At 40.8% G+C, this 13,357-nt stretch overlaps 1 protein-coding gene across 1 annotated transcript in view; it reads right to left on the bottom strand.

Annotated features, from left to right (window-relative positions):
* SHC4 (SHC adaptor protein 4) overlaps positions 1-13,357 on the bottom strand; it is a 114,118-nt gene that overhangs the window by 70,065 nt on the left and 30,696 nt on the right. Inside the window, exon 2 of the mRNA XM_090270574.1 lies at positions 12,750-12,820. Coding sequence (XP_090126700.1) covers positions 12,750-12,820 — 71 coding nt within the window. The remainder of the gene's footprint in view (positions 1-12,749; positions 12,821-13,357) is intronic.

The following is a 13,357-nucleotide window of genomic DNA, read 5'->3' on the forward strand; positions in this document are numbered from 1 at the left end:
CCTCACTGGGAAGGGCATTCACCAGAGGGCATCTGGAGGTCCTGAACCTCTTTGCTCACATCACCCCCGGCACACACAGGTGGTGATGAGTGACCCGCATTTTCTCTCCCACCTGGCAGACTGGATGGTGAGACCTAGCCCATCTGCCCCTCAAAATGCACTCATGCTCTAGGCAGTGATTCTAAACCTTGGCTGTACATTGGGGAAACATGGAGGAGATTTAACAAATCCTGAAGACTGGGTCTCATCTCTGGACATGCTGATTTAACTGGTACAGGGTGGGGCTTGGGGACTAGGAGTTCTAAAAGCTCCCTCAAGTGTTTCGGAGAACCACTCAACAGCAGCACTTAGCAGGCCTTTGTTGTAAAGAGCCAGAGAGTAAAAACGTTAGGCTTTGCAGGCCATACATCTCTTTTGCAACTACCCACTCAGCAGCTGGAGCTCCAAAAGCAGCTACAAAACACATAAACAAGTGGGCATGCTCCTCTGCCAATAACACATATAGATACTGAAATTTGAGTACCATATAATTTCCACATTCACAAAATATTCGCCCTTTGATTTTTTCCCCCAATTAAAAAATGTCAAAAGCCATTCTTGGCTCGAAAGGTGGCAAAATCAAAAACCAGGTAGCAGCCTGGATTTGGCTAGCAGATTGTGGCTTGCTGACCCTTCTTCTGGAACAGACCAGAAATGAATGTATGAGGCTTTGGGGTCAGGTCTGCTATTAGCTTGTGCATGGCAGAAAACCTATTAGAATACAACCTTTTAATCTTTACAGATAAAAATTATTTATGTCTTTTGGACTTGGACTTGTTCAGTTTTTCAGTACAGAAAGCTGGGTTTTATAAGAGATGAGTCTTCTACTATGTAAATATAAGGATTATGGAACTCCTTTTACAAACTGTAAATTATTATCTTCCATTCTTTTTCCCTCCTACCAGCACTCAGTGCAGGGAGAGGGGGGAAATATTCTTTTTTTAAAATATCAACTAAGCCTCATTATGTGACACCATGTGCATAATCCAGCACAAAGTGCTTGTGGAAATATGAAATAAACCAAAGTGCAAAATTAAAGCAACTGATAAAAGAAAAAAAAGTCGGGGGCTTTAACTGATCTATAATTCCTCTAGGATAACAGAGTGAAGAAAAGCAGGTTCAGTGGGCTCTGCAATCAAACAGCCAGAGTTGAAAATCTGTTTCTTATAAACTCTGTGACCTTGAGCAAGTATTTGAAGCTGTATGTCTCCGTTTCTTAAATATATAAAGTAGGAATCATAATAGTGCTTTAAACAAGGCCTCAGTAAATACTAGCCATTATCATTGCTCTGTCCTTATAATGTCTGCCTGCTTTAAGAACTGGGTCTGGGGAGGGGGAAGTAGAAGAAGGCAAAGGAGGGATTAAGGGTGATGGGAGGAAACTAGATTGGGGTGGTAAACGCACAATGCAGTGTACAGATGATGTATATAGAATTGTACACCCGAAAGCTGTATAATTTTATGAACCAAGGTTACCCCAATAAATTCACTAGAAAGTAAAACACACACACACACACACACACACACACACAAAATAATAACTTGGTCTAAGCTGCTTTTTACAATGCCTCATACCCAGGAGAGTATTCTTATGTGTTATAACCTGAATGCTATAGATAATATGTTATATAAGAGGTTTAACTTTATCTGTTATGCAAATAGTAATGGTTAGTACAAGGTTCTAGAAAGGTAGAATGCCTATCTTATTTCATTTAGATAACCCATGGCATGTAGTAGGCTTCCCTGTACATACTGTATGTTCAATCTGTAAATGTTTAGACAGCTCTATGGCATGAAAAAAAGTATGTTGTCCCCTTATACAACCCCCACTTCCCTTCAGAAAAGAGGTCCTCATTGCTCCAGTTGTTAGAGTTCACTGCTAGTAGCTCACAGTGAGTTCCCAGAAATTCTCCTCTCTCTAAGGTAGTTTACCTTGCCTACAGATATGTACCCTCCCCAAAGGCAGCAGGCAACCAGTGACAAGTCAATACAGGGTTTTAAGGCCTGCTCTGTTTCCCCACAAGATCTACAGAAGCTTTTGTTGAGAAAGTGTCACTATTCAATCTGCCCCCTGCCCAGTAGTGCATCCCTCACTCCCTCAGGATCTTGAGACCCCTCCCAGTAAACCTTTTAGCATTTAACTCTCCATCTCTGCTTCTAACTCTAGCCTAACTCTTGCTAATGAGCTGCTGCCAGAATTATGCTACTTTGGCACATACACTTAACTAGAGGACATTTTTCCTTTTCTTTTTCTTTTCTTTTTTTGTAGTTCAACTTAAGCAGGTAAGTTTAATGATCAAAATTTTCTTTTTAAGAATCTGTGTTGTCACAGACGACAGTGAAAAAAGTCATTTGCAGAGAAATTTCATAAATAGTTTCAGATGACCTAGATCAAAAAGATCCACTTTTTTTACTGTTTAGAAATATGTGAAAATACACATTTTCCTAGAGTAGGTGCAGTTCTCACAAGGTACAGCTCATGTTTAATTAAAGGAGTCAAGCTGAGCATTTACTCTATTAGGTCTTTCTCCGTTTTCCTAAGGAGAATACCAACAGCAAATGATACATCTGCGTGGCAGGTGAAGACATGCACCAACTGTCCTGCATTTTAATTTGGCCACAAAGCTCTCTTTATTTAAGACTGTCTCAGGTTGAGATTAGCCTTTAATGAATTTTGAGTGCCTTCCATTTAGCTCACTCTTCCCCCCAAAAACTATATCACTATTTTTTTGACTAAGTATGCATATACATATACACATAGCAGAATTAAAACTTGCTGCTCTGGGATTCCCTAGGCTTTCCCCTTGTCTTCTCAGGAAACAAAATGAAGACCTCATGCTGTTGGGGATTTCCTGAGGAATCACCTTTCCAAAATTAGGGGTTTCCATCTGATTTGTGATCCAATGAGGGCCTCGTTTTGAAACTACTGGGGAGGCTCCCCTTACATGGGGTTCTCAAAGTGTGGCCCGTGGTCCAGCAACATCAGCAACATCTGGGAACTTGTCAGACATGCAAATTCTTGAATCAAAAACTGGGAGTGGGGTCCAACATTCTGTTCAAGAAGCCCTCCAGGTGACTGATTTCTCTTGTACCATAATGTTTGGGAACCACTGTCTGACATAATCTTTTTTTTCCTCAGCAGAGATCAGAAAAGGACACTAAAAGTGTCCTTATAAGTTTAGCCAGTTTCATATGAATTGAGAAATCCTACTCTTCACCTAAATCAACTCCTTGGACTACCCACCCCTTCTGCCCCTACAAGGCTCTCTGAACCAAAATGAGTATCTTCAGTGAATTTATTTTTAGTCCTTCGTTCAGTAATATATAAAAATGGTACCCCTGTGTCAGACAGTCTATCATGGAACCGGGGACCTGACCCAATTGTCTAAGAGCTTCTCATTCTGGAATCTGGCCTAGTTAAGGATACCAGAATCCATGTTTATAGATAATCCAGTTCTTTTCTCTGACTACCAGCAGTGACCATGGAGTCTTCAAGACCTCCAGAGTCATGTAAAAATCTGTGAGAAGCTTTGAAACCTCTCTATTAGTAAATATTTATTGATTCAACTATGCCCCAGGGACCGTGGCTCTGAGAGCTGTCAGACCCATGGATGAGGCCCATGGATCAGAGAGAACCTTCAAGCCCAAAGATGATGCATCATGGAGCCCTTATGATAGCTCCATTGAAATAGAACCATAGGGACCCAATCCTTTCTGGGCCAGAGACACTCTGCAGCACTCTCTGCGTTTTCTCAAGAGGCTCCCATGCAACCACGGCATGAGTGTTTCCAAGAACAATGGTTCCAAAGGCCTGTTCTACTTGCACTGTAAAGTGATTCAGTGTCTATCAAAATCAAAATTAGAAACCTACTCTCTAGCTCCTGGAGAACATTTGCAGAGTATAATTGAGACTGCTTGGTGTGCTACAAACATCCAGTACTAACTCTTAAAGGAAGCCAAAAAGGGCCACAAAAGGGAGAGAGATACTTGAGTGTATTCTTCTCTGGCTCTACATGTTGTAAAGAAGGCCTAGGGTGGGGGTGGCGGAGTCGGGGGAATCACTGGAGAAAGTTATTTCATTCTGCAATCAGAGCTAAAAATACCGAGGTCTCCCCAGAATGCATAGGCTTTAATATTCATGCATTTTAAGTACTGAATTAATTTGTTTCTCCTCAAACACTTGAGCTCATTCACTACCATCCACACTTGGACATGGACAGATAGCTAACTATTCTCACTTGGGTCAAAGAATGTATGTATATCATCTATTTCAGAGTGGGTGTTTGTGTGTGTATGTGTTTGTGTGATAATATCTACACATCTGTAAGTTTTTAAAGATTCATATGGATAAAGTAGCAGGCCCTGATTTTAGCTGCAACATATTTTTAGAAACCACTCCATAAAGTAGATCATATTTTCCATGGAAAAGATGCTATAATTGGGACTTTCATTCCTGACCAAGGCCTTTTGGCAAATAAAATATAGAAACTGTAAACAGCCTGTCATGGAACAAAAATAATAACCATTTTGCAAACCTCTATAAATATCTAAAGTATTAAAACAATGCCTAAGTCCTAGAAAAGGAGCAAAAACAAAGACAATACCTATTCAGGCAGTCTCAAAGTTTTCTTCTCTACAAAAAAATACAGCTCCTTTGAATTATGTTCTGGAATTAATGCACTAGCTATAATAAAATGAGACATTTGATTGACAGCTTTGCAAACTTTAAATTTTAGTGGAGCATTTTGGGGATGATTTAAATAGTCTCTCTCCCTCCCTCTCTCCCTCCCTCCCTCCCTCCCTCTCTCTAACGTATTCATTTCCTTTTGAGGTAGAAATCCATCTTGTACTGCCTCTAATACATCCATTTGACAATCTTCTTTCTCCTCCTGCCTTTTCCTCTCCTCCTCCTCCTTCTCCCTCAGCCACTCCCCTTCCTAGGACATGACCGTTATGAAATGATCATATTGCCACAGTGCAACTCTGTCCTGGCCAAAGATGCTGATCCAGGATTAGGCCCCAACCACCAGTTTACCTGATAATTTGATATTAGGAGCTGAGAGAATCAGACATGGGGAGTCTCTGCACTCCCACTGCGGAGGCCTCAGGGAGCCCAGACCCCTGTCCTTCCCTTGAATTCATTCACCGCTCCTCAGGTCCCATGAGCCGCCCCAATATCCTTTCAAGAAATCCCCTTTTTGGCATAAACTAGTCTTCAAGGTTTGGTATGGTCTGAATGTTTGTGTCTCCCCCAAATTTATATGTTGAAATCCTAACCCCAAAAGGTATTAGTGGGTGGGGTCTTTAGGAACCTCTGAGTGAGATTAGTGCTCATATGAAACAGAACTCCCCAGTCCCTTCTGCTACCTGAGACTATAAGGACATGTGTACGACTGGGGAAAGGGCAACTTGATTGCAGACACTCCAGCCTCCAGAACTCTGCTGCCTATAAGCCACGCAGTCTGTGGCATTTTGTTATAGTGGCATGAACAGACTAAGACAATAAGGTTCATCCATGATGTAGCATGTATCAGAATTTCCTCACCCCCCTAGCTTTATTGAGGAATGATTGACAAATAAGATTGCAAAATACTTAAAGTGTACAATGTGATGACTTGATATACATATACATTTGAAAAATTCCCACAAATCAGGTTAATTAATGCCACCATCACCTTTTTACCTTTGTGTGTTTGTAAAAACACTTAAGATTTAGCATTTTAGCAACTTCAATTACACAATACAGTGTTATCAACCATAGTCACCATGCTCTGCATTAGATGCTCAGACCTTCATCATCATGTAACTGAAAGTCTGTACCCTTTACCAACATCTCCACATTTCCTCCAACCCTCAGTCCCTGGCAACCGCCATTCTACTCTCTGTTGCTGTAAGTTCAACTTTATTATATTTTTGTCCCACTTTCTTTTTATATTCCATGTGTAAGTGATATCGTGCTTTGTCTGGCTTACTTCACTTAGCATAATGCCCTATAGTTTCATTCATGTTGTCACAAGTGGCAGAATTTCCTTCTTTTTTTAAGGCTGACTAATATTCCAGTGTATGTGCATGTGCCTGTGCATCTGTGTACACCACATTTTATTTCTCCGTCCATTTGGCAGTCAATACTTGGGTTGTTCCCATCTATGGTTGTGTGTAATGCTTCTATTGTATGAACATCGGTATACAAGTATCTGTTCAAGTTCCTGCTTTCAATTCTTTTAGCTATATACCTAGAAGTGGAATTTCTGGATCATATGGTAATTTTATTTTTAATTTTTTGAGAAAATCCCATTAGAAGCTGCACCATTTTTTTAAAAAGATTTTATTTATTTATTTTTAGAGAAGGGAGGGAGAAAGAGAAGGAGAGAAACAGTGAATGTGCAATAGATACATCAATAGGTTGCTTCTTGCATGCCCCCAACTGGGAACCTGGCCCACAACCTGGGCATGTGCCCTGACTGAGAATCAAACTGGTGACCTTTTGGTTCACAGGCCAGCACTCAATCCACTGAGCCACACCAGCCAGGGCTCAGCTGAACCATTTTACAGTGACACCATTAATGCACAGGAGTTCCCAATGTCTCCACATCCTCACAAATACTCGTTATTTTCTCTTTGTTTGTTTTTTAAATAGCCATTGTAATGAGTGTGAAATCCTACCTCACTGTGGTTTTGATTTGCATTTCCCGGATTAGTGATGTTGAGCATCTTTTCATATGCTTATTGCCCATTTGTATTTCTCTAGAGAAATGTCCATGTAAGTCCTTTGCCCAATTTTTAATAGGGTTTTTGTTTTTGTTGTTGAGTTGTAAGAGTTATATATTCTGGATTCTAATCCTTTATTATGTCTATGATGTGCAGATATTTTTTACACTCTGTGGGTTGTTTTAGGAACTATACTCTTGACCTTGGACCTGTTCATTCAAATAGTAACTGTGCATTTACTTGTATGCAAAAGACATGCTAAATGATTTCCCACATCCTCTCTTTCTTCACCTGATCCCGTCATGCTCTCAAAACTCTTCCTAATTGCTTGGAAATGTATTTTATTACTAGATCTTTGAAGTCTTCTAAAAGAACTTTAATTGGCTATTTCATCCCAGATATGCGAGAAGTGAGATCTCAGTCCTAAATAGATGGTGAGGAACTCAGGAGCAGTAGAACATGAAGCTAGAAGAGGCGGTCATTGTACATACATACACATACATACATCAAAACTTCCAGAAAGGGCTTCTTGACATCTACACTCATGTGAAAGGAAGTACTTCCACTGACATCAGTGTTTGCCTAGGAGTATTTGACTATTATGTTTTATGAGGGGGCCCCAAAAAACCAAAATTTATTTATAAAAAAAATGTGTATCTATTCTTAGATGTTTACACTTCAGTCACCTTTCACATTGACAAAATGTTTTCCTCTGAGGACTTCTTTAAATGGTGAAACAAAAATAAATGTTACTTGGGGCAAGATTGGGTGAATAGAGGGGGTGTAGCATGGGGGAAATGCCATTTTTGGTCAAAAACTGTTGAGCACTCAGTGCATTGTGGGAAGGTGTGCCCGTAACTCACCCACCATGAAATGTGCAAATGCATTGAAAGGGTCTTTTAAAAAACTCACTGAAGCCAAACGTAGCCTCTCACAACAACGCCAGCTGGTACACTGATACAGATGAGTTCCTAGAACATTCACCTAGTGGGGGAAGCCTATACTACAAGGGCCCACCCTTAAGAAGATAATTCTAGGTTTTGGGGAACCCTTTGTAACTGTTCTCACTAGCTGATAAAGGTCATAAATCTTGATCCTAGAACACTAGACCTTTACTGGGGTCTTAACGTTCTTTCCTGACCAATGAACAATGAAACATTTTTTTTATCCAACCACATACATCCCGTCTCAGCTAGAGTACTCATTTTTCCATCCTTAGCATGACTACTATGAACTAGAACTTTAAAATTCCTGAGTTTTTTAATCCTTACCACTCTTGTCAGTAAAGTTCTTGATTGGGCAGTGTTCCCTCCCTGGCAAGTTAAGACCCAGCCTTTTATCACCCCTCTGATGATCTTCATTATGCATGTCATGTGGCAGCAATCTCACTCCTAAATCCATGGCCTCCTCACAAGTCAACACAAACACCAGACACTATACAGACTCCAAGTTGAAGGCAGAGATATGCACACTTATCCATGCACAGCTGCAACCAATCCCATTGCCACAATTCCCAGGAAATTCAGACAAATGCCAGTCTGGACTCAAACAGATTCATTAATTTAGCTACCTAACACCAAGATATTTGACCTCTACAAATACTTTCCTTTGTAATATTCACATATCTAGAAACCACATGCACAGGTCTTTAGGTAAGTGTTTAGCTGCCTCCTGGACCCTCTTTGGATCTATCTAATAGTTGCTTGCACACACACATGTGCACACATGCGCGCGTGCACACACACGCACACGCACACACACACACACACACACACACACGTAATAGCCATTGGTCTCTGAAGAACTGCTTTTAACGTCCTGTTGAAGCCAAAGAATCACACCTTCAAACTCATGAACTAAATTGGCAGAATCACTGCTCAGGAGCAATAGCATTTCAAACAGGAAATTAGTCCAATTACAATATTCCCTGAATTACGGTCTCTGAGTCCTGGTTGTTTTACCTAGTGCAAAATTGCCTGAACATCTTGCTCACTGTCTACAGCAGCAGCACAAAACACAGCTAGTCAGGGTTTTCATCCCCCATGGCATGGATGGAATAAATGATCCATGCCATGCAGCTCCTCAGGATCAGCTAGAGAAAATGAATCATAGACCAGGGCCCCCAAAGTGAACATTCACTACCCATCCTCTAATCACTCCCCATTTTTCCTCACAGACGTCCAGGGGCAATCACAGGACGAGGCGAGCCCAGTGCCAGCTGTATCTCCCCATCTTCCCAGCTGTCCAGGAGCATGGCGGGGACAGATTCTGTGCTGGGTGCCTCATACTTTGTCTGGCTGATTTTTTTTTTAACCAAACAGGAATTACAAATATAAGGCAAAAAATGCAGGAGGATGACAGAGTAGTAAGCTAATGACTTGGAGGTCCCTTCCACCAGCAGTGTGCTTTACCCCTTGTGGTGTACGGGGTGGGACAAAAGTAGGTTTATAGTTGTAAGTATGTGCAACACAGTTTATTTTTGTATTATTATTTGTTAATTATAGTATTATTTTCCATACTAACAACTATAAGCCAATTTTTGCCCCACCCTGTATCATGTCCTGTGGTGATGAACTAAATGTCCCCATTGACAGTTTGCTATGAAGTTACGTTATTCAGGGTTGGAAGCCAAGCCCTCTCCTGCCAGCTCCACTTATAGTTTTTGCCTTTGATGGGTTTTTTCCTCCTTCAGTACCTGAGGCAGGGCCCCACATAAACACAAAGAAGGAGGCATCCTTAGAGGGAGAAAGAAGACTTCTTCTTTGCATGATGTGGGTGCTTACTCAAGGGAGGGTAGTCAGGCTTTAGGTTTTAGTGAGCTGATTTCTTGCATGTGTGCGCACCTGCGTGAGTGTTTCAGCTCAAATGAGGTTTTTTGTTTTCTTTAGCTTTGTTTTTAAACTCACAATGAGAACAATTTCATAGGCGAGTACAAATGACTATGTCATCCTTACAATGATTTTCATTTCCCCCCCTTTTCTTATTTCCTTTTGGGATTGTTTTTCCAGACATTTTGAAGACAACTGTGGCTGTGAGCCTTTGTTTTCTTAACACCCTTGCTTCTCTTTACTATCAAGAAAAACCTCCCTCTTTGCCCTTTTGCATGAATACTCAATTACTAAAAATTGAGATCTGGCCCTAGATCAGTCAAGAAGATAAATGGCTGGGTGAGAGTCAGGAGAGGAGCAATAGCAACAGCAACACCAGGGCCATCTCAGGACTAAATCTGGACTAAGGTGCAAAAGTGCAGTTGGGGCTTGGTAAGTGAGTGGCTTCTTGTCCTTTTTATTTTCTGTGCTGCTTTATTTGAGTACTTTCTGCGTTCTAGACCCTGTGGATCCAATCCTCAAACAAGTAGCAGACAGGTCCCTCATAAAGACAAGATCTGTATTCCACCTTTCTCCTCTGCTTCAAATGTTGACTCAAATTGGTGTATCTTAATCATAGCCCCTCCTCTCATCAGGAATCCCATGTTGCTGTCCCTCTGTTATCTGGAAAAATGTGTGAACTAGGATAGAGATGGTAAGACCATTTACCAGCGTGGGGCTCTGGCCTGAATACAGTTGTTTATACCTTGAAGGGGCAATTCATTACACAAGTTTATCAGCATTGACACCTGATTGATCTTATGTTGAATGGTAAATGTCAGGAGATAGCTCTGGTCATGCAAAACAAAGTTCCTTCTCTTGGAATTCTAACTAGTCCACTGAACTTTTTTTTTTCTTGCATTAAGTAAAATTATGAGCAAAATGAAACTTTTCAGATATGTGAAAATTAATTTGAAACCCCTTGAAACTTGATTCAACAGTAATGCTTTGATGATAACATCCAAGATAACAGGTAATAAAGCAACTTGAGTAGAGGGTGAGTGTCAAAACACATAGAAGTTGAGAGAGGTAAGGAAAATGAGATAAGGAAGGAAAAATTAAGAGACAAAAGGAGAATAAATATTTGGGAAGTAGGGTGGAACTTAGAAGTTTGAGGGAAAGTGAACCATTTTCTTATGCTGGTCACATAAGAACAATGTGACCAGCAACACACATATGGCTTGAGGTACACACTTCATTGAATGCACCAGTCTAATATCGAGAGGCGAGGGGGACATAAAGAAAAGACCCTGATCCCCCTAAAGTGTTGCCACCTGGGTAGCATATAGGGAGACCTATTGTTGTGCACAAACACCTAAGCTTATATCCACTTGTAGAATGTCTTACAAGACCTAGACTTTCAAAGTTTCAAAGATCACTCCCAATTTCAACAATATGTGTGTGAGCTCCTACGGGGGGGAAAGTAAAAATACTTTCTTTTGTCTATTGAATTTTCTGTGAAATACCAGCATGGAATTCATTACTTAAACTCAGAGGTGAATTCTGAATGATAACTATTCTGTTCAGTAAATTTCCATTCTTGTTAATTCCTCAAAGTGAGTCATACCTATTTTATATCTCCTTTGTCTTCTAGCTCACTTTCCTTGATGATTTTTCTCCTTCTCCCATCTGGATCAGGGAGTCTTAGGTCCACTGCTAAGTCTAGGAAGCTCCCAGATACAGTACCTCAAACTCTGCAAGCTCCAGAGAAGGAGTTCAGGAGCTGGGAGTGGGTACCTAGAACATACAATTCTGAAGCAGGGAGACTGATGCTTAGCCCTGGTGCGTGGAATTCAGCTTCACTGCTTTCAAGTCGTACCACAGACAAGGTTCCTGGGCTAAAGTGACTGGAGTCTCCTGACTTCAAGCCAAGCCTCTTGTACAATAGGACATCTTGAACCCTGAGTCTCCCGTCCAGTCAGCCTCTCCCTTCTCTCGACATTTTTTGTATCTACTCTGGAAGAAAATGTACATTCTTCCCACTCTTACCAAACCACCTGCCCAGGTCTTGGGCTGTGTCAGTGTTGATGCTATGGAGCGACGGTGCACATGGCCATCTTTCCTCTGCCTGAGCACTGTTCTCCCAAACGCTGCCAACGCTGGATCCCTCACTTTATTGAGGACTTAGCTCACATTGCTTCTCCTCAGAGAGGCCTTCTCCACCACCAAGTCTTAAAAAAAGACCACCAGCCATGAGCTTCTACAAATCTGCCCAGAGCACAATCGGCCATGCCCAAATCACATACAGACACATCTATAAAGAATAACATCTAGAAACAATGCCAGACACCTTCCCTTGGGTGTGTACATTAGTCACAAGCTGAAACTTCATTGCACAGAAAAAATAGTCTTTCACCATTTATTAAACAATAGAAAAACATAGACTTACAAATTTACAAAAATTAAAAAAATAGATCCTAACAAATAATAGGTGCATGGCTCGAAGGGAGGAGTATCATCTAGTATAGTTCTTCTGCAGAACAACCTACTGATACACATCAACAGCCTTCAAAACATTTATATTATCTGGCTCAGTGATAAACACTGAGGACATTATGCTATAAACCAATCAAAACAGACAAATGTATGATTCCAGTCACATGAAGTACTAGAGTAGTCATATTCATAGACATAAAATAGAATGGTGGGTGCCAGGGCCTGGAGCTGGGGGCAGGGAATGGGGAGTCATTGTTAAATGAATACAATTTTCAGATTGGGAAGATGAGAAACAGTTCTGATCTTCTTGTCGGCTACTTGTTCAACATTCTGTAAGGTCCAATTTCTGGGCCTAATTTTAAATACTTTTGGTACCCGGGAAAGCAGCTATTTCTATGACTGCATCATCTTATCAGTTCTTATGTTAAATGCAGGTGCTCTGCCACAGAACTAGAAAGTCTTTCACAATATGAGATAAAGCCACTTATCCAAAGTCACTGGATTATATTCTACCTTCCAGTCACTCTTGTGACTTAAAAAAAAAAGTCCTCTTCTTCTGCCTTTGTAGCTTGTTTCCTGAGCCCATACAGCCCAGCTAGCTCACTTTTTCTAACTCTATCTTTTTAAATAAACTCTCTCGTATAATTAAAAATAAAATTAAAATAGTCCTCAAAGCCCCTCCCATTTTTGTTCTCTTACCTTGTAACTTGAGTTCTCATTCCAAAATCCAGTGACCTCATTGATTGTAGCACTTCAATACAGCCCATGTACTGAAAAGAAAAAAAAGAACAGGTAGGAAAAAAAATAGCACAGCCCTGACTGGTGTGGCTCAGTGGATTAAGTGCCAGCCTGTGAACCAAAGGGTCTCCGGTTTGATTCTCAGTCAGGGCATATGTCTGGTGTGCAGGCCAGGTCCCCAGTTGGGGGCATGCGAGAGGCAACCACACATTGACGTTTCTTTCTCTCCCTCTCTTTCTCCCTCCCTTCTGCTGTCTCTAAAAATAAATAAATAAAATCTTTTTTAAAAATAGCACAAGATCTCTCTTAGCTTTAAAGTGATTTCCTGAGAAACCTAAAATCAGTTCCTACTATCAAGTTACACTTACATACCCAGCCTACCACTGATCTTTCTGACCTTTAGTGGACATATGCCTTAAACTTCAGTTCAGTTATAAAACATCAGCTAAAGCCAAACTATAATACCAAGAATGCAGATAACAAAGATAAATATGAATTCAATACTTAAGATCTTGAGCTCTGGGGCCAGACCATGTCAATTTGAATCCAAGCTCTGCCACTTGTTACTC

Source organism: Furipterus horrens, unplaced genomic scaffold, assembly GCF_987537825.1.
Source record: "Furipterus horrens unplaced genomic scaffold, mFurHor1.1.pri manual_scaffold_3, whole genome shotgun sequence".
Taxonomy (NCBI): domain Eukaryota; kingdom Metazoa; phylum Chordata; class Mammalia; order Chiroptera; family Furipteridae; genus Furipterus; species Furipterus horrens.